This window comes from Danio rerio, chromosome 20, assembly GCF_052040795.2.
Source record: "Danio rerio strain M-AB ecotype USA chromosome 20, GRCz13ab, whole genome shotgun sequence".
NCBI lineage: Eukaryota > Metazoa > Chordata > Actinopteri > Cypriniformes > Danionidae > Danio > Danio rerio.
The window spans coordinates 55,349,984-55,369,662 of record NC_141040.1 but is presented as its reverse complement, the minus strand read 5'-3'; the positions used below and the strand labels follow the sequence as shown (position 1 = coordinate 55,369,662).

Below are 19,679 nucleotides of genomic sequence, written 5' to 3'. Positions count from 1 at the left end.
TACTGTTTTGTTTGTCCATACCAAAACGCAGTGTCAGGTGAAACCGAAACTCTCTGAAAACTCGGGCCAGGGTGAACAGTTTCCAAAACTCTGGAGACAGTGTGGTCGTGTGGACGGTAAAACCAGATTTTTAGCTTCATGATGTCTGCGTGCGTGCTGTTTTCTCCTCTATGATTGGTCAAAACGGCTGGGTTCACATTGAACACGGACGTAAATGAGGCAAATTCTGCACATTTGCGGCATATGAATCGCATATTCCGCATTGTTCAACCACGAATTGATTCGACTCTGTTCTAACGTTTGCATTGACTTGAATGCAATTTACAAATATACTTATTTCAGTTTGATGTTAACTCATTAACATGCATTACAGTGCGTTTTTGCGTTTTCGTGTGCACAGAGATTTTTTTAAAAAGCAAAAGCAGGTAAAACTCAATTTATAAAAATACCTGTGGACATGTGGACATGGTCTAGGAGTCAGTTGCATCCCACCACGGTGCATTTGCTATTTACATGATGGATTTTGCAAGTGAAAAATTGAACGCTTTTCGAGTTAGACAACAGTCAAAGACCGTCTAATAAACAAACCTCTTGCTTTCAGCCTCTTCCTTTCAACCATGGATTCGGGTGGTGGATGCTGGTTGATGCACTTTTCTGTAGACATCTATTGCATATTTAATTTTTTTACTCCGTTTAAGCACAAAGATGAACAATACAACAAAATGTGGTCAAAATACTTGTTATATGCGAACACACTTCCTGCAGCTATGCCTCATAAGCAGTGTTGGAGAGGTTACTTTGGAAATGTAATGGATTACAGATTTAAATGATCCTATTTAAAATGTAATAAGTAGTGTACCTTTTCGATTACTTTATATAAAAGTGAAGTAATTGATTACATCTTTTATGTTTCTAATGGATATTTCAACTAAATCATTTTTAAGCATTTATACCAAGCAGGTGTGAGCTTACAGCAGCTCTGTTTACTGTTAGAATCTCAACATCTCTCATCACTTAAATTAAGATTATATTAATTTAATTTTAAAGTACAGCCACCACAAAACCAGACATTATAACAAAAAAAATCTATTATTTACTGTGAATAATATGCTGTACTTAACGAAACAGATGATAGTATACAACAGCAAAAACAAAATATCCAATACTATAGTAATTTATAGTAAAGGAAAATATTTAGAAATGAGAATTATATTGTATATATATATTTACAACTCTTCATTAATAAATTACACTACATAATGTAGTATCATTAGTAACTATCATGAACTAATAGTCATTACCATAGTATACTTTAGCCTGTACTACAGTAAACTATATAAATGTGTGTGTGTGTGTGTGTGTGTGTGTGTGTGTGTGTGTGTGTGTGTGTGTGTGTGTGTGTGTGTGTGTGTGTGTGTGTGTGTGTGTGTGTGTGTGTGTGTGTGTGTGTGTGTGTGTGTGTGTGTGTATATATATATATATATATATATATATATATATATATATATATATATTTATATAGACCTCCTCTCACTCAGTCATCTTCCATCAAGGAAATTTCTTGTGTAAGCCTAATTGATCGGCGACGTCTCCGACCTGAGCGAGAGGTGGCAGTAAAGTTTGTTGTCGACAACCAAAATACAGATGTAAGAAATCGTCACTCACCATTGTATGGATTTACTTTCATCAGCTAGACACTGGCCTCACAGCTCTGTGAATGTCGGTGCCGTCACTTATTGATCTGCAGTCAGTAAATGTAGCTTGTGTGGACGCTGCTTGACTAATAAAATAGCTTCGCTACTGAAAAGCTATTTGATGTATAAAGTAGCGACGCTACCGCCACACTACTGAGAAATGTAGTTGAGCTAGTAGCGACGCTGCTGCCCAACACTGTTAATGTGATAAAATCGCTTTGGCCAGATTCTGGTGCCCTGAATTTCACAAATCAATAACTCTGTTAGTCATAATACATCATTGGAAATAAAAGGGTCTGTTTTTATTTCTGTACACTAGCGATAACGACAAAAACCAATTGCTTTTATAAGATAAAGAAAGACTAGGTTACATACCTGCAGATGCTTTCTCAGGTTCCACATTGAAGCCTAATGTCAAAAGTATTTTAACAGCTGGCAAACAAGTTTTGCACTGAACGGTTGTGTTTGTGCCCTTCTCATATTTCAGAGTGAAATTATTTTTAAATTTCCCGCAATGAAATGCATTTTTATCACTAACCATGGTGCAGCTCTCAGACTGATTGTAGTAGCCTAATGCTTTCAGCGGCAGAGAGGCGGTGCAGCGCGGTGCAAATTCAAACGTGAAAACCAATCAAAAGCATCAGAATAGCAGCGCTTTAATAAAAGGGCTCAGCGGAAGACATCGTGCATATCATAAAAAGGCAAAGCAACAGATTAATATTATTCAACATATTTAGATGTAGTCCCATTTGTAATCTGTAACATTTTCATGAGCAACTGTAATTTGACCACATTTTTTCTCAGTAACTGTAAAAAATGACTGTTACTTTTATTTTCTAATTAAATTACGTAACGCCCTTACACGCAACTAGTTACTCCCCAACACTGTTCATATTCTGATGCATCCATCTGTAAAACCCAGCAAGTGGGTAAATCCTAACAAATACTTGTAAAAACAAATACATAAGCATACAGTAAATAATACTAATAATAACATTAAACAAATGTCAATGGTCTTGAATAAACTGGCTACAACAGGAGGCATGGGTGGAGGAAGCAGTTTTTATATTTATGTAGACAGTAATACATTTTTTACATGTTATTCATTTTATTTTTTATATTTAAATATATTTGTGTACTGCTGTACATCCCTGTGTGCGTAATAGGCAATGTTTATGTGCGATTTGGACCAGCATAGGCTCATAACACTAAAGTGCTCTTTTAATAACGAGCAAAAACAGCAGCTTTTAGTTGGTCAATGTTGCTGTTTTCTCAAAATAGCAGCCCGCCAACAATACGCCTTAACACACATCCTTTTCAGGCCAACACACCCATGGGTGTACAAACGGATACAAATGCAATTACTGTTACACCTAAACATTAAAATGAAACATGCACCTAGAAGGAAATGGCAAAAAAAAAACTGGTACTGCGTTGATCATGATCTCTTGAGTTCAATATGTTGCACTGCCTGGAAATGGTTTTCACGACAGGCTCGATGCTCATAGCCTTTGTTTTGTTCTTTGGCTTTCAGCGTTTGGTTTCTGCGAGTACAAAGAGCCTGAATCAACTCTACGAGCTCTCCGGCTGCTACATGAGCTTCAGGTTGGAGAAAAGAAGCTTCTGGTCAAAGTGGATGCCAAAACCAAAGCACAACTGGACGAGTGGAAAGCAAAGAAGAAGAGCACCAGTGCAAACGGAGTCAGTATTATACCAGTTATCAGATATCAGGTTGTTAAGAAAGATCTGTTTAAGAAGATTAACTGATGATAAACCTCTTTTAATTTGCATGACATGTTCTTTGTGGCTGGTAGGCCTCAGCGAAGTCATTTCATATCCCTATAATGATAAATATAATGATATAATAGCTTTTTGTAAACAGGGAAACCAGCAACAATCAAGAATGCATGATTATATGGTGTCATGGCTTTGCAATCAAAAAATGGGATTATAATGGAAGTGATTGGGGGAAAAACAGCCACAAACATAAAGAAAGGGTAGCAAATTTGCCCAAAGTGTATCGTTGAATATTTGAGAAGTATTGTCCCAAAATGTGTGACTAAATAGTATTTGTCTGCAACAATCATCTTGTTAGATTTTGCTGTATTTGGCTTAACCGTTCTTGGGTGGCTCGCCAATGTATTAGATTACTCTAATACATAAAACAAGTAAGCTGACCAAAGTTCTTACGGAGAGAAGACTTTATTGAAGACGATCAATAGTGCAGTTCCTCAGCAGTGATGTTAACCCGTCGGTCTTCAAGTAACTTAACCCAAAGTACTGTCTGTGAGACAGTACTTTATATTAGCATCAAACAAACAATTCTGTTTACGAGGCTCAGCAGGACCCTCTTCAGATGTTTCAGCTGTTGTTTTGCTAATACCCATTGAGATTGTAAAAGGGTCATTTAGTTCACACCTATCAGTTTGTGGGGGTCGAGGCACAGGTCAACCCATCATATCACATCAGTTTAATCAATGTAAATGCAACTGAACTAAAATGCACATAATCTTTCAATCCCTCCTCTGATCATATTTGATCATAAAACAAGTTAATCATGTATACAGCAATCTGCAATACAGGCTATATAACTTAAAGTGACAGAATAACAAGGCATGGTGAAGCTTGCATTTCCTTAAATGCCTGAGTCCATTTCTATTTGAAGTTGTGATGTAGTGGAAGTAGCGGATATGGTTGTGTTCTGTGAATGTTCAGGTGTGTTCATCTAGGTGTCTGGTGTTGTGTGTCTCTGGTCATTCTCTGGAACATCGGAACACCTGCAATCACACAAAAGAGAAAAGGGAAACGTATCTTGCCCAAAAAAAGATTTTAGAGAAATTGTCAAACTGCCTATAGAAAGTATAGAAACTGTCCCTATTTAATATTGACAGGACACTACAGTGTTTATCAGTGGTGGTTTATGTCTTCATCCTCAGGCGACAAGCTAGAGCCTAAAAACTCTAGTCCCGCCATATCTGGACTCTGAAAAACACTACTGTCATCTATCCCTCGTCTCTAGGCAAACTCACGTTGATCCATTCATCAAGTCCCTGAACTTTATTTATTGAATCAGATACTAAAACCTTCTCATGTGAGCTCTGACACCTAGATTTTAATGGTAATATCTGAGGTTGTCGTATCTTTATCCATTTTCTGGGCTCTAAACTATGGCCCCTCTTCAGAGGTGACAACTTGATTATTGTCCTAATGTACTGCCAGGCTGAGTCTTGCTTTGTTTTGGACAAGGCTGTCAGATGTCAGATTTTCTGTGGACATGGGCTGGCTTAGGGCATGTTCAAAAGGGCATAGTCTATTTCCATCTGTACTGCATTGGTTGCCATCATGCAGTTCTATTGCACCGTTCATCAGCATTTCTTTTGTTGAGTTTTCATTTGCAGTCTGCTTTCTGTCTAAGACTGATCGGTGGTCTTTCTGAAGCTGTCTTAATGCCGCTGTATGTTCACCTCTCTCCTTTACGGCTTGTTTGGCAACACCATCTACTAGGACATCAAACTTGTCTTCATCTGTTGAGACTTCTGTGTCAGCTTTTATCTTATTGTTTGCATACACATTCAGTTCATCAGCTTCTGGAAAAGTCGTCACTAGCTGGTACTGCAGAGAGAGGTTCTTCAGTTTCCCTGCGGCTGTACAGCATTTAGCAGAGTCTGTTTTTGTTGTATTGTTAGCTGCTGAAACTGCTTGAACAGGTGGTCATCATCCTTGCTTTGATGTTTTAAACTGAGCTTGCACTCACGGGCCCAGTGTCCTTCTTCATTGCAATTTCTGCATCTTCCTTTAGTTCGTAGTTTTGAGTATCCCATATACTCACGTTCTTTTTGCTCATCCTCAGTTGTTCTGTTCTTGTAAAACAAACTTTTGGATTGCAAAGATCTGAGTCTGACATCTTGTGCTCTCTCCAGTTTAGCTGACCATTCAACAATCTGGATGAAAGTTGTTACAGTGCTGTCCCAGTCATCATACCTGATTTTAAGATCTTTAGAAATCTCAGGATTGAGTCCGTTGACAAATGTTGTTTTCAGGGGAATTCCAGTGTCTTTGTCAAGATCTTCACTTGTATTTAGACCAGAATGTTCTGTCCATATTTGTCTGAAGCGTTCTTCAAACTCTGCAACACTTTCTCCAGTTTTCTGCAAGCATGAGGTAATTCTTGCCCAATTGACCTCTGCAGGTTTCAGTTCAAACAAGAAGTTTTTTATGGCTTCCCATCCATCCTCTATGTTTTCTTGTGATTCACCAATCCTTCTTTCAACACTTTCTGTGAGTCTCTTTTGGTCACTGTCTCTTAGGGTGACATTAAGAATCATCACACCGTCTAGTGGATGTAAAATGTAGATTTTCTGCAGTCGTTGAAGAAACTGCCAAACCTTTCGTGGTTGTTTGTATACATCTGGCAGCTCTTTTGACCATTTGTCAACTTGCTCTGGAGTAGCTGGATGGTATGTCCTGTATGGAACATACTTCTTTACCACTTTTGTCACAGTGCGAGTTCGTCTCTCTCCATTGTCTTCATAGCCCTCCTCATTGTCAATTTCAACGTTAGTCCTTCTGTGTTTGACAATCACAGGAGCTAATCTAATCTTTGAGTTCACTGGGTCATGAACACAGGTGTTGATAGAAAGATCAGCCTCACTGTCAACAAAGCTGCTTGAAGATCTTGATTCCAGCTGTTTGGAGATCAAAGTCAATAGCTTGTTGTTTTCCTTTTCCAGTCTTTCTTTATGCGTCTTTAAGTTTTGCAATTGTTCAGCCAGTGCTCGAACTTTAGCTTTCTCCGCTTTGTTCTCACGTTCCAATCTGTCAGTCTCACACTTATGCTCATGTTGAAGAATTTGCTTAACCAAAATCACAGACAATCCATCCTTCTTGGTGGTTGTGCATAAGCGCTGTGTCTTTCCATAAGCCCTTTTAATGTCCGGCAATGCCCATAATCCACTCTGTGAGTGCTTGATGCTGTACTTCTTGCATACATCATCACGACACTTCCTCAGTCCCAGCCTTTTGTCTAAATATGCATTCAAATTCTCCAACATCTGGTCAATGGTAACACATGGAGGTTCTGTTCCATGTTTTTCTGATGTTGTTCTCAGGGTAGCTCCATTAGCATAGTTTCTTGCAGACTCAGCCATGGGAAGTACAGGACAGTGCTCTCAGAGGTGTGAAATAGAACAAAATGTGTTAGAGCTAATAGAGGTGCTTATTCAAATTTAAATTCACAGCAGTCTGTTAAACCATTTCAAATACATAGACAGATTCAACATTTGTTTCAAAGCTAAAATAGTGGCTACTAAATTAGCACTTTCATTCTTTCAGTCCCAAATCTTATTTGGCTACTAACAATCTTTGAACAAATGTATTAAACTATTACTTTTAAAATCTCTTCAATCCCAACAGAGAATGCATCAAGCTTTGCTTCTGCATTATCTTAGTGATTTGACCAGAATTATTTTTTCACAGTTTCTACAATCTTCAAAGCAAGAATCAAGCCTAAAATTGCCTGAGCTTCTGTCTAATAACAATTCTTTCTGAGCATTATCTTAGAAGGCTAAGTAACTTTCTTAAGGATTTGTCCCTAATACAATGTGCTTAAATCTTACTGTATCCTTAAACCTAAGGCAAACAGCTTACAGTTTCATGCCATCATATTTTAACACAGTTAGAATTTTCAAAATTCCAATACTGGCTACTGAATTAGCCCACAGTCAAGAATTCCTAATTCTCGCAGCAATATCAGTCGCAAACTATTTATGTTTGCTTTATATGGCTCATAACCATCTTTGGAAAAATAAGCTAAACTGTTATTTTTCAATCTCTACAATCACAGCTGAGAATGGACCAACCTCTGCTTCTGCATAATCTTAGTGATTGGACCAGAATGATTATTTAACAGTTCATGCAAACTCTAGAAAACGAACCAAACCTACAATGTTTTAAGATTTCTATCACAGAAGGCTCTGTTACCTTCAAAATTAAAATAGTGGCTACTGAATTAGCACCCAGTCAAGAATTCCTAATTCTTGCAGCAACATCAGTCCCAAACTATTTTACGGCTCCTACAGTCCCCTGGGGAAATGGACCAAATTATTTTCAACAATTCCTACAATCTCCAAGAGAAAGGACCAAATTGTTTCTTAAATAATTCCTACAAGTACCCTGAGAATGGACTAAGCCTAAAATTTCCACTGCTCTTTCAAAATCTTTTGATAAATGGACCAAATTGTTTCTTTAACAATTTCTGCAAATATCAAGAAAAAGCCTGAAATTTCAGCAATACTATCACTGTAGTTTATTACTGCACTACATATACAGGTCGATCTGCTTACTTTAATGGTTACTTATAAAAGATGTTTCTTTTAAGGGTTCTTTAAGAGAGCTGATAAGTTTCACTCACCAAACTAGGATCTTTGAGATGAGATCCAGTTGATTAAAATAAAGTGTGTCCACAGATACAATATGTAGATCCAGGACTCGTCCACAAACAAAATCCGTTTATCTTCAGCTTTAACTGTAGATTCTCCAAGATTCTTCAGTTCATTTCTTGTTGCAGTTGATGAGTTTTCCTCTTTTCAGTCTCTCCTGGCTGGCTTCGCCAAATTGTTAGATTTTGCTGTATTTGGCTTAACCGTTCTTGGGTGGCTCGCCAATGTATTAGATTACTCTAATACATAAAACAAGTAAGCTGACCAAAGTTCTTACGGAGAGAAGACTTTATTGAAGACGATCAATAGTGCAGTTCCTCAGCAGTGATGTTAACCCGTCGGTCTTCAAGTAACTTAACCCAAAGTACTGTCTGTGAGACAGTACTTTATATTAGCATCAAACAAACAATTCTGTTTACGAGGCTCAGCAGGACCCTCTTCAGATGTTTCAGCTGTTGTTTTGCTAATACCCATTGAGATTGTAAAAGGGTCATTTAGTTCACACCTATCAGTTTGTGGGGGTCGAGGCACAGGTCAACCCATCATATCACATCAGTTTAATCAATGTAAATGCAACTGAACTAAAATGCACATAATCTTTCAATCTCATGTGCTGAAACACAGAGACGGTTGTGGTCAAAGTTAGACCCAAAATTTATGATCATCTGTGTTTCTGGCAGAATGGTAAGGCAGATGATGCTGGCGAAGAGGAAGAGGAGGTTCTGGATGAAGAAACTAAGAAGCGGGACCAAATCGTCAAAGGTGCCATTGACGGTCTGATCCGGGAGTATTCAAGTGAGCTCAATGCTCAGTCACAGGACGATGAGTCGAGTCGCAGGAAAAAGAAGAGAGAAAAGAAGGACGAGGTTGGCTTTAGTTGACCTGTTTTACTACTATTTTGCCTAAGCGAAGCTAAAAGAGCTCTCAGCAGACTTAGAGATTGGCTGAATATAATAAAACTGCTTAAATTCTATGGGGGCTGTAAAATGAGCCTGTTTTCCAAAAACATAGGATATAAATTGGCTAACCGTGTTTTCCCACCATTGCCTGTGTAGGATGACATCAATGCCATGGAAATGGAGGATGACAAAAGAGATTTGATTTCCAGGGAGATCAACAAGTTCCGCGACACACACAAGGTAAAATACATGCTAATTTACTCCATAACACAGGTAGTGCACAAAAAAAGCATCTCACACCTAGTTTAATTAGTCGAATATCCAGCATGAGTAGATCTGTAGTCTGTACATTTCCATTCAGCACAGCAAATTCAGTTTATTACCTTTTAAGATTGATTTTAATTGATAGAAAGTACTCTAGGACTCATTTGGACGCATTTATTATTTACATTTATTGTAAATTTGTAAACAAACAATAACTGTAGCGTGGCCGACATGTTAAGGGTGGGAAATGTAGTCACACATACAATGCATGGACGTTCTGTGCACTTCCCTAAAAGCTAATCTATTCATTAAACCCCACCATTATGATAGAGATCATATGGTGACTAAACCAAGATGAATCTCTCAGCTTTGGGAAAAAGTTGCAAGGATAGGATGTAAGTATGAGCTTTCCATTTTTCTCTACTTGTATTGGGCGCCCCCTTCTGGACGGCTCGCACAGGGGCAACTGCACCGGCTCGCTCTCAAATTTGGGTTGAATTTAGCATCAAAATACATATGGGGTGTAAAAACGGTGTATTAGATCAGTTATAAAAGGGATACACAAGGGGAACTGCGCCAACTCGCTCTGAAATATGGGGATTTTAGTGTCAAAATACATATGAGCTGTCAAACCAGTGTTACATCAGTTATAAAAGGGATACACGGGGGGAACTGCACCAACTCGCTCTGAAATTTGGGGATTTTAGTATCAAAATACATATAGGGTGTAAAAACGGTGTGTTAGATCAGTTATAAAAGAGATACAGAAGGGGAACTGCACCAACTCGCTCTGAAATTTGGGTGATTTTTTGTATCAAAATACATATGGGGTGTCAAACCAGTGTGTTAGATCAGTTATAAAAGGGATACACGGGGGGAACTACACCAACTCGCTCTGAAATTTGGGGATTTTAGTATGAAAATACATATAGGGTGTAAAAATGGTGTATTATATCAGTTATAAAAGGGATACACTAGGGGAACTGCACCTAAGGGTGCTTTCACACCTACACTTTTGTTTCGGAACGCATCTCGTTTGCCCAGTTAGCGCGGTTCGTTTGGCATATGTGAACAGGGCAATCGCGCTCTGTTCCGCGCCAAAGTAATCGCTCCGAGATCGCTTGAATGAAGTGGTCTCGGCTCGATTGAAACGAACCCTGGAGCGGTTCGATTGAAGTGAGAAAGCGATCAGATCCGAGCGCGGTTATATCACAGTGTTTTATGGATATGTAATAGGCTTACGGCTATATGAAGAGAGAATTATGAGTAAGGCGGGAAGTTTCGCGAGTCTCCGGATGCCCGCAAACGAGTGATGATCTCCCGGTAATCTCGCGTCTCTCTCCCAGTCCTCAAATAGGCATCGTCGTGCACCCTTCTCACCCCTCCCCACCGTGTCTCTCCTCAGACACGTCGCACGCACCCTGTCAATCACCACCAAACCACCACCTCTCCTGACAGCTGAGCAGGACGCTGCAAAATAAACCCTAACACTCTGACCAATGTGAGGAAAGTTTACTCGCACGTGACTTGTTTTGGCTCTTTTGGTCCGATTAGAAACTTTGCAGTGTGAAAGCGAACCGCTCCAAGAGCAAAGAGCAACAATGTAACAATTGTAATCTCTGTTTCAGAACAACTGAATCGATTCACAGGTGTGAAAGCACCCTAAGTTTAGATGATTTTAGTATCAAAATACATATGGGGTGTTAAAGCAGTGTGTTAGATCAGTTATAAAATGGATATACAGGAAGAACTGCACCAAAATTTAGGTGATTTTAGTATCAAATTACATATTGACTGTCAAAACAGTACATTAGATCAGTTATAAAAGGGATACACGGAGAACTACACTGACTCACTCTCAAAATTGTTTTTTTTTTTTTTTTGGAGTGTAAAAAAGTGTTAGATCAGTAATAAAAGGAATACACAAAGGAAAATGCACCAAAATACGCTTAATTTTTAGTATCAAAATACATATGAGGTGTCAAAATGGTGTGTTAGATCTTTTATAAAAGGGATACACACGAGCGAACTGCACCAAAATTTGGGTGATTTTAGTATCAAAATACACAGGGTGTAAAAACAGTGCGTTACATCAGTAACAAAAGGGATACACAAGGGAAAATGCACTAAAATATAGGTGATTTTTGTATCAAAATACATATAGGGTGTCAAAATGGTATGTTGGATCAGTAATTAAAGGGATACACAAGGGGAACTGCACCGAAGTTTAGGTGATTTTAGTATCAAAATACATATTGGGTATCAAACAGTGTGTTAGATCAGGTATAACAGGGATACTCAGGGGAACTGCACGAACTCTCTCTGAAATTTGGTTGATTTTAGTACCAAAATACACATGGGGTGTTAAAACAGAGTATTAGATCAGTTACAAAAGAGATATAGAAGGGGGAACTGCACCGAAATTTGGGTGATTTTATTATCAAAATACTTATGGGGTGTTAAAACTGTGTTAGATGTGTTATAAAAAGGATGCTCAGGGGAAACAACACCGAAATTTGTGAGATTTTAGTATCAAAACACATATGGGGTGTCAAAATCGTAAGTTAGATCAGTTATAAAAGGGATACGCACGGGAAACGGCACCTATTCGCTGTGAAATGTGGAAGAATTTTAATATCGAATCACATATGGGGTATCAAAACAGTGCGTTCAATCAGTAATTAAAGGGATACACGAGGGGGACCACTTCAAAATTTGTGTTATTTTAGTATCAAAGTACATATGGGGTGTCTAAACAGTGTATAAGATCAGTAATAAAAGGGATACACAGGGGGAATGGCACTGAAATTTAGTTGATTTTAGTATCAAATTGAATATGAGATGTCAAAACAGTATGTTGGATCAGTTATAAAGGGGATAAACGGGAACAACACCCAAATTTGGGTGATTTTTAGTATAAATTTACATATGGGGTGTCCAAACAGTTTGTTAGATCAGTTATAAAAGGGATACACAGGAGGAACTGCTTGTTTTCTGCTTCTCCAAGACATGGGCGGCCAGTGAACCTGTGTGGGTCTGCTATAGTAAAAGTGATGTTGGTGCTATCATGAATACTGCTGACTTGAATAACAGTGAATTGGCCCATTGGGCTCTTGTGAAAGTAGGGGGCGCCCCTCCACAGCACACGGACTTTCTGAAGATTATACAGGTATGAGTTCACTTTGTGATTGAGTCTGCTAGTACTTCCCCATCCTTCCTGCTTGCCTGCACTCTTTTCTTTTCCTTTTAAGTGTCCTTTTTGTTTTGATGTGTGTGAACATTAGTTTAGAAATTAGTCAAGCTAAAGTCGCACAGAATTACAACAAAACATTTTTGTGAAGTATAGAACTTTAAAAGCTATTAGTTACTAGTTAACTAGCTTAAGTAATTAGTAACTAAAAAAAGTTATGTGACTTAAAAATAAAGTAACTAATAACCTTAACTTTTATTTTGATTGTAATGCAATAATATGCACCTTTTGTAAAGTTGCTCTGAAACAATTATTATAGTGAAAAGTGCTGTACAAATAAACTTGAATTATTGAAGAACATAGCAGGTTGAATTCATTTAATGAAACTTAATGCTAATAAAAATGATTAATCAAATCATCTTGTTTGTGAAAGTTATTATATTTGATCACAATTTCCAATTTATCGTTTCTTATTATTTTAAGGTATTAAGCCAAATTATTAATATCTAGTGCTTCACAAATGACACGTTTTAGGATTTATTAAACAAACAAAAAAATCTGTTAGTTGCCAGGGCAAAATTTCTACATTTATTTATTTATTTATTCTTCACTTTTTTTAATTAATATTTTTTTTTATTATTATTAACACTCTGTAAAAGTTAGAGATAGTCAATAGGTAATGATTGGACACTTTTATTATTATTATTTAGTATTTATGGTACTTTTTTTTTTTTTGGGATTTATAAAAAATAAATTTATTTAGTTGCCAGAGCAAAGTTTCTACTTTTACATTATTTATTTATTTATTTATTTGTTTATTTAACTCTTTTTTTATTATTAATTAATATATTTTTTAATTATTAAATCTGTAAAAGTTAGAGATAGTCAATAGGTATATGATTGGATACTCTTGTCTTATTATATGTGCATTAGGCCACATTATTAATTTCTAGTGTGTCGAAAATGGTACATTTATATTTGTTTTGAGATTTATTAAAAAAAAAGAAAAATAAATGAATTTATTTAGTTGCCAGAGCAAAGTTTCTATTTATTAATTAATTTATTTATTTAGTCTAAATTCTTTTTTATTATTAATTAATTATTGTTTTTTAATTATTAAGTTTGTAAAAGTTAGAGATAGTCCATAGGTATATGATTGGATACTCTTGTCTCATTATTTATGCATTAAGCCACATTATTTATATCTAATTCCCAAGTACATTTTTGTTTTGGAATTTATGAAAAAAATAAAAATAATAATTTGTTGCCAGGGCAAAATTTGCACATTTTACATTATTTATTTATTTATTTATAGCTCTTTTTTATTATTAATTCATTTTTTCTTTAAATTATTAACACACTGTAAAAGTCAGAGATTGTCAATAAGTATATTATTGAATAATCTTGTCCTATGTACTAATATCAAGTGCATCAAAAATGGTACATTTGTTTTTGTTTTGGGACGTATTTAAAAAACAAATTAGTTGCCAGGGCAAAGTTTCTAGTTTAAAATTTTCTAAAAATGTATTTATTCTTTAAACTTTTAATTAATTAATTAATTAATTGATTGATTGATTAATTGATTACTTTTATTAATAGAACACACTGTAAATGTCAGAGTCAATAATTAAATGATTGCCACTGAAAATATTTGGGGAAAATGAAAAGAAAAAAATACAATCACCAAAAAAACAAGTCATAGTTCAAGGAATTTCTACAGTTTGATTTTGTATATATATAATGATAATAACAAATTAAAGCAGCTGTTAAGTTAATATTAGTTATTGAAGTTACAATTGAAGATCAGGTAAAGGTCAACCTTTCCTGTTTATAAAAAAGGCTATATTTAACAGTTATTAAAAGCTGCTCCACTTTGAATCAGGCTACATTGTGAAGAGTATATGTAGAAGCTTTCTTTTAATTCATTAATGAAACAGATTTCAGATGAACGCCTGAATCCACTGTTAGTTTTATTTGTCCCTTTCGTCTTCACCTCCTGTTTTCCATGTTTATTCGCTGCTGCTCAGCTGCATAACACCCACGGTCATGAAAAAGTTCAGCACACTTCCAACTAAAGTCAAAAGCATTTAAATGCATTTTCTGGGAATATCTGTTGTACTCAACACTAAAAGCTGCGGGTGTTGTGCTGGTGTTCAGCGCATTTCATAATCACTCAGTCAGATCCGCTGAGGGCCGTGTGTCGTCTACAGTGGGGTAAGCAGTCTCTACACCTTCATTTGTTGACTTTTCTCTATCCAAACCACAAAGAAAAAGAAAGCTAACAAATACAGTATGCATTGCTCCTGTCGCAACCTTTGCAGAAATGTCTGGAAGTTGTTTTGTGAGAGTTGTTGCAAGCAAAGAGAACAGATTGTTTTTTTTATTTTTTTCCTTGTGAATCCTTTGACCTGCTTTTCCTCCCAGGCCTAACAAATAAAGGCTTGTAGGGCCACGGCAGCGCTGTGAGTCACTAGTCATCACCTGTAAGTGAACAAACAACTAGTTTCACAAGGATTGAAGCCTCTTTCTGTTGATCATGTGATGAGACGGAAACTTTACAGCGGCCTCAACTGTTTCCGATCTTATTTATTTGTTTGCAATGTCGAATTTAGGTCCTTAAAGTGGTTTCCAGGCTTCCTTTATTAGCAAGTGCTTGGTTTACGCTCCATTCAAAAATTGTAAATTCAAGTCACATACACAATACGGTATGCAGTGGAATGTTTGTACATCTGCCCGCAACCTTCAGAAAACATGAATAATATTAATAAGAATCCAAACTATGGTGAAAAGACCATTTTAGACATAGAAATCCACCACCTGACAAAAGTCTTGTTCCCAATGCAAGTTTTAAGAACAGTAATTTGACTTCTAGTTGATCATCTGGAGTCAGAAGTGGCTTATATGAGGCAAAGGCCTCTAGATGACGCTTATTTTACCACAATAAAATATGATCAGGCTTTGATTATTAATGATTAAATTAGGACAGTAAGGTCTGACTCTGCTTAGACTAAAGTCTCATCACTGAACAGAAATAATGTCCAGTATAGAATATAAAGTCATGCTGCATGAATATTGTGTCTGACTCCATCATGAGCTTGGAGGACTGCATCCATACATCTCTGACATGACTCAAATCACTGATTAATAAAGTCATCTGGAATGAAGAAGAAAGCGTTCTTGGAGGACTTCCAGAGTTCATCAAGACTCTGTGTTCATCTTCAATGCCTTCTCCATCTTACCCCAGACGTGCTCAATAATGTTTATATCTGGTGACTGGGCTGGCCCATCCTGGAGCACTCTTTGCTTTCAGGAGCTTTGATGTGGAGGCTGAAGTGTGAGAAGGAGCGCTATCCTACTGGAGAATTGGCGCTCTTCTGTGGTTTGTAATGTAATGGGCAGCACAGATGTCTTGATACCTCAGGATGTTGATGTTGATCATCCACTCTGCAGATCTCTCACACACCCCCATACTGAATGTAACCCCAAATCATGATTTCTCCTTCACCAAACTTGACTGATTCTATAAGAATCTTCTTCAATGCGGGTCTTCTGCAGTATTTGTGATGATTGGGATGCAGCTCAACAGATGATTCATGGAAAAATCCACCTTCTGCCACTTTTCCAAATGATCAACTTAAAGCCTAGTTATTATTTGCTGCTCTTACAACTGAAATCGACCACAAGACTTTTGTCAGGTTGTGTAGAAGTTATAGCTATGATAAATAAGAACAAATATAACATATTTTGAACTTTAGATATGAAATAATAATAAAGTATAAAATAGAAATATAACAAAATCATTTCGCCAAAATGCGATCATTCACATAAAAAAAAAATCCAGTCCCTGTTGAAAATCTGACTCTTTAAATCATGTTTTAAGGAAAAATTAAAAACATTTTGGAATTGAAGCTTGATTTCTGTCTCACTAGCTCTACTAAAAGAAGCTTGAAATTAAAATTCCGCTCTGTTTCTGTCACTAAGTAAAGATAAGCTCTGGGAAAAGATGAATTGCGATTTAAACAAACACATCCGAAATAAAAGTTTGTTTTTTTTAATTGCAATTAATCGTGATTAATTTTTGCCTTCCATTAGAAAAAATATTTGAATATTTGCTAGTGATAAGTATCTTTAGTCATTAAATGATCGTATATTCTTCGTTCTTCAGCTTAGGGCTGTTCAATACAGATATATATTGTATGGACAAAATAAAAAGTGTCCTTTCATTTTCATAATTTCTCTGAGCGCAATATTACAAGGCATTACAGGGATGCAGAAACATGATTAACAGAATCATGAGTTTTGAGCTTGTAAGTATATTTTATTTCGCTTCATTATAAATATTTTATTATGTTTATTTTATTTTTTATGTTTAACCTCTAATTGTTTTCGATATTTTATTAATGTTGTAGTTTAAATCAAACATTTGTCCTGAAGTTCTAGATAAAGTGAGAAATATGATCACATACGGATGAGTACATTTTTAGTGTGTACTTTATCAATAAATAATCCTTTACATGTGGTCAAAGTATCAATTATTGACTGTGTTTGCCGAAATCTTACAATATTGAGATACATATTGCTATCAGGATATGAAATGACTTGTATCGTGATTAGTGCTGGGCAAAAATGTTTGTAAAAGTTTGTTTTGACAATTTAAGTGTGTGTACTGGTGTAAATTTTGTATACATTAAGGCTGCACAACATTGAAAAAACTGACATTGCGATATTTTGAGTGTCTGATTTTATATATTGCAATATGAATATATTTGCGCAATATGACTCAAATGGCTGTTTGGGAAGAATTCACTATTTTACATTGATTGGGATGGTTTTGTAGAGCAGTAAATCTGCATAAAATATATCTAAATGTATATATTAAAACATTTATAAACAGATAAAAACGAAATAAACATTACTTTATGGTTTTTTGCGGTTTTTTGGACAATATTGAGGTACAGAAATTCAATTATCAAATCTAAAATAACACTGTATAGTCTTCATTTAATAATAATAATAATTTAATAATAATTTAGCTTAATTAATCTTTGGTAAAACGGCAAATTTAATAATTTCTTGTTTCCAAATTTGCTTTAAATCTGCTTTAAATCTTACAGTCACTGGCCTTAAACACATCTGACTAAAACTTATTTGCACCTAAAAACTATGGTTAATTCAAAATGATTCAACAAATCGTGTACTGAACTGTAAATTTTGGTTAATTAAACACCCAACTCAACATTGCACCTTCTGCGATGTGACTATTGCAGATGCGTACATTGCAGAATCGATGCTGAAACCATATATTGTGCAGTCCTAGTATATATAGATACATGCATGCATATATTTAAGAAAATGTTTATATATTTTCAGGTATAAAATGTGTATATGATACAAAGTGTTTTTTAATTTAAATATCTATGCAACAAAATTATTTAGTGTAGTTTTGTTTTTATGCATGTGTGTGTATATCACATATAGATAATAATATAATATAAACAGTGTTTTCTCTAGGATTTTTTCCAGCGGTGGAGGCAGACCTTTTACACAAATCTACCAACTACCTATGGCGTTATTGCAGTGACAAATGGAGAAAAGTCTTGAGCACAGTATTACAAGTCGAGATCGCATTTATGTAATACGAGCCTGTGAATCTCACACTGCTGAAATGCGATTTAGCGCGTTTATGTAGTGAGTATGTCTTCAACATTTATAAGATTTGCTAGGAATATTTCTGAATGTCTCCAATAGACTTACAGAGCAGCATTAATGCGTCCTGAAGTAAAGTGAAACGGCTATAAACTACAGCAAGATAAAGTCATTATATGCAGAACCACAGACTTATCTATAAATAAAGTATAATTATGGAAACTGTGTTCATCCTAACTGAAAGCTACATCGTGTTTGCTGGCCTCACGCATTACGCACCTGTCATTCAGTCATTCAGTCAGTCAGTCAGTCAGCACGTCAGCTTAAAGGGTTTAACAAATAGCGCACAGCACTACTACTGTTACAGAAAAGTTATAATTCACTCACCTTTTAATACGTTTTGGTGCGATTATAACCCGCTATTTAAAACAACAACAACAATGACTGAATGTTTTGAATGAGAAACTGAAATGTAGCCGTGGCGGGATGCAGTTTGGTGTGGCGCCCCGCCTCGCGGAAGAATGAATGTAGCAGAAACAATGTATAAGTACAATACACACATATATTGTGTCAAAACACACTTTTATTTTGGATGTAATTAATTATAATTAATCTTTGCCCAGCTCTTATCAGGTTATCAGTCATATTGCCCATCCCAATATACAATACATAAGTTTATATTAAATTAGCAAATATATGATGTAAAAAATAAATGGTCCTTTACGTGTAGGCAAAATATTAATTGAGTCGAATTAATTTTAACTAAATTTCCAAAATGTGACTATGTATGTGTGTGTGTGTGTGTGTGTGTGTGTGTGTGTGTGTGTGTGTGTATATATATATATATATATTGTTAGCAGGTGGAGATTATCTGTATCATGATTAGTGCTGAGCAAAAATTAATTGTGGTTAATCACATCCAAAATAAAAGTCTCTTTTGAGATAATTTAAGTGTGCATACTGTGGATATTTATTATGTATATTTACATTTATGCATATATTTTGGAAATTGTTTATTAGATATAAAATTTGTATATGGTATGAATGATAAATTTAAACATGCAACAAAATTGTTTAGTGTAGTATCACATATACCTAATAAAATGTAGAAAACACACATATTATATCAAAACACACTTTTATTTTGGATGCTATTGTTGGAATATCAAGCCAATTCCATGTGTGTTCAATGAGAAAAGGTCTGGAGAGGGTTTTCTTCAATGCCAAAAATATTAGTAATTTATTAGATACAAATGAATAATTCGATGACAGAGCTCTGGGTTACATTACCCCCATGCAATACAAGAATTACATTCAAGAGATTTGCAACTAACTTACATTTCCTGACTCCAGCATATATACACAACTGATAATAACTGGTGAAGTTTTAGTTTAACGTCACTGATCAGTCATTCTGCAGTCCCTTGGCTCTTTGTAACCCCTAGACATACTTCCTCTTTCTGCAACCCTTCTCTGCATACCAGAACTGAACAATTACGTGCATCTTTAATAGATTTCACAACTTCTACAAAGATCATGACAACTTGTG

The 19,679-nt window shown here is 35.8% G+C and overlaps 2 protein-coding genes across 4 annotated transcripts in view; one reads left to right on the top strand and one right to left on the bottom strand.

Moving 5' to 3' along the window:
* Window positions 1-19,679, top strand: part of rbm25b (RNA binding motif protein 25b) — a 54,645-nt gene that overhangs the window by 9,172 nt on the left and 25,794 nt on the right. For all 3 annotated transcript variants that reach the window (XR_015517462.1, XM_087296418.1, NM_199790.1), the window contains 3 exon segments: window positions 3,229-3,395; window positions 8,812-8,997; window positions 9,187-9,270. Coding sequence is in view for 2 of the 3 variants with exons in the window: in XM_087296418.1 (XP_087152544.1) it covers window positions 3,229-3,395; window positions 8,812-8,997; window positions 9,187-9,270 (437 nt within the window). In the remaining variant the exon portion in view is untranslated.
* Window positions 3,881-8,492, bottom strand: LOC147839500 (uncharacterized). Its single transcript, XM_087298851.1, has 2 exons — window positions 4,190-8,492; window positions 3,881-3,974 (listed from the first exon to the last, which is right to left on the bottom strand). Exon 1 carries the CDS (start codon window positions 6,839-6,841, stop codon window positions 5,324-5,326), a length of 1,518 nt encoding a protein of 505 aa, XP_087154977.1. The 5' UTR covers window positions 6,842-8,492; the 3' UTR covers window positions 3,881-3,974; window positions 4,190-5,323.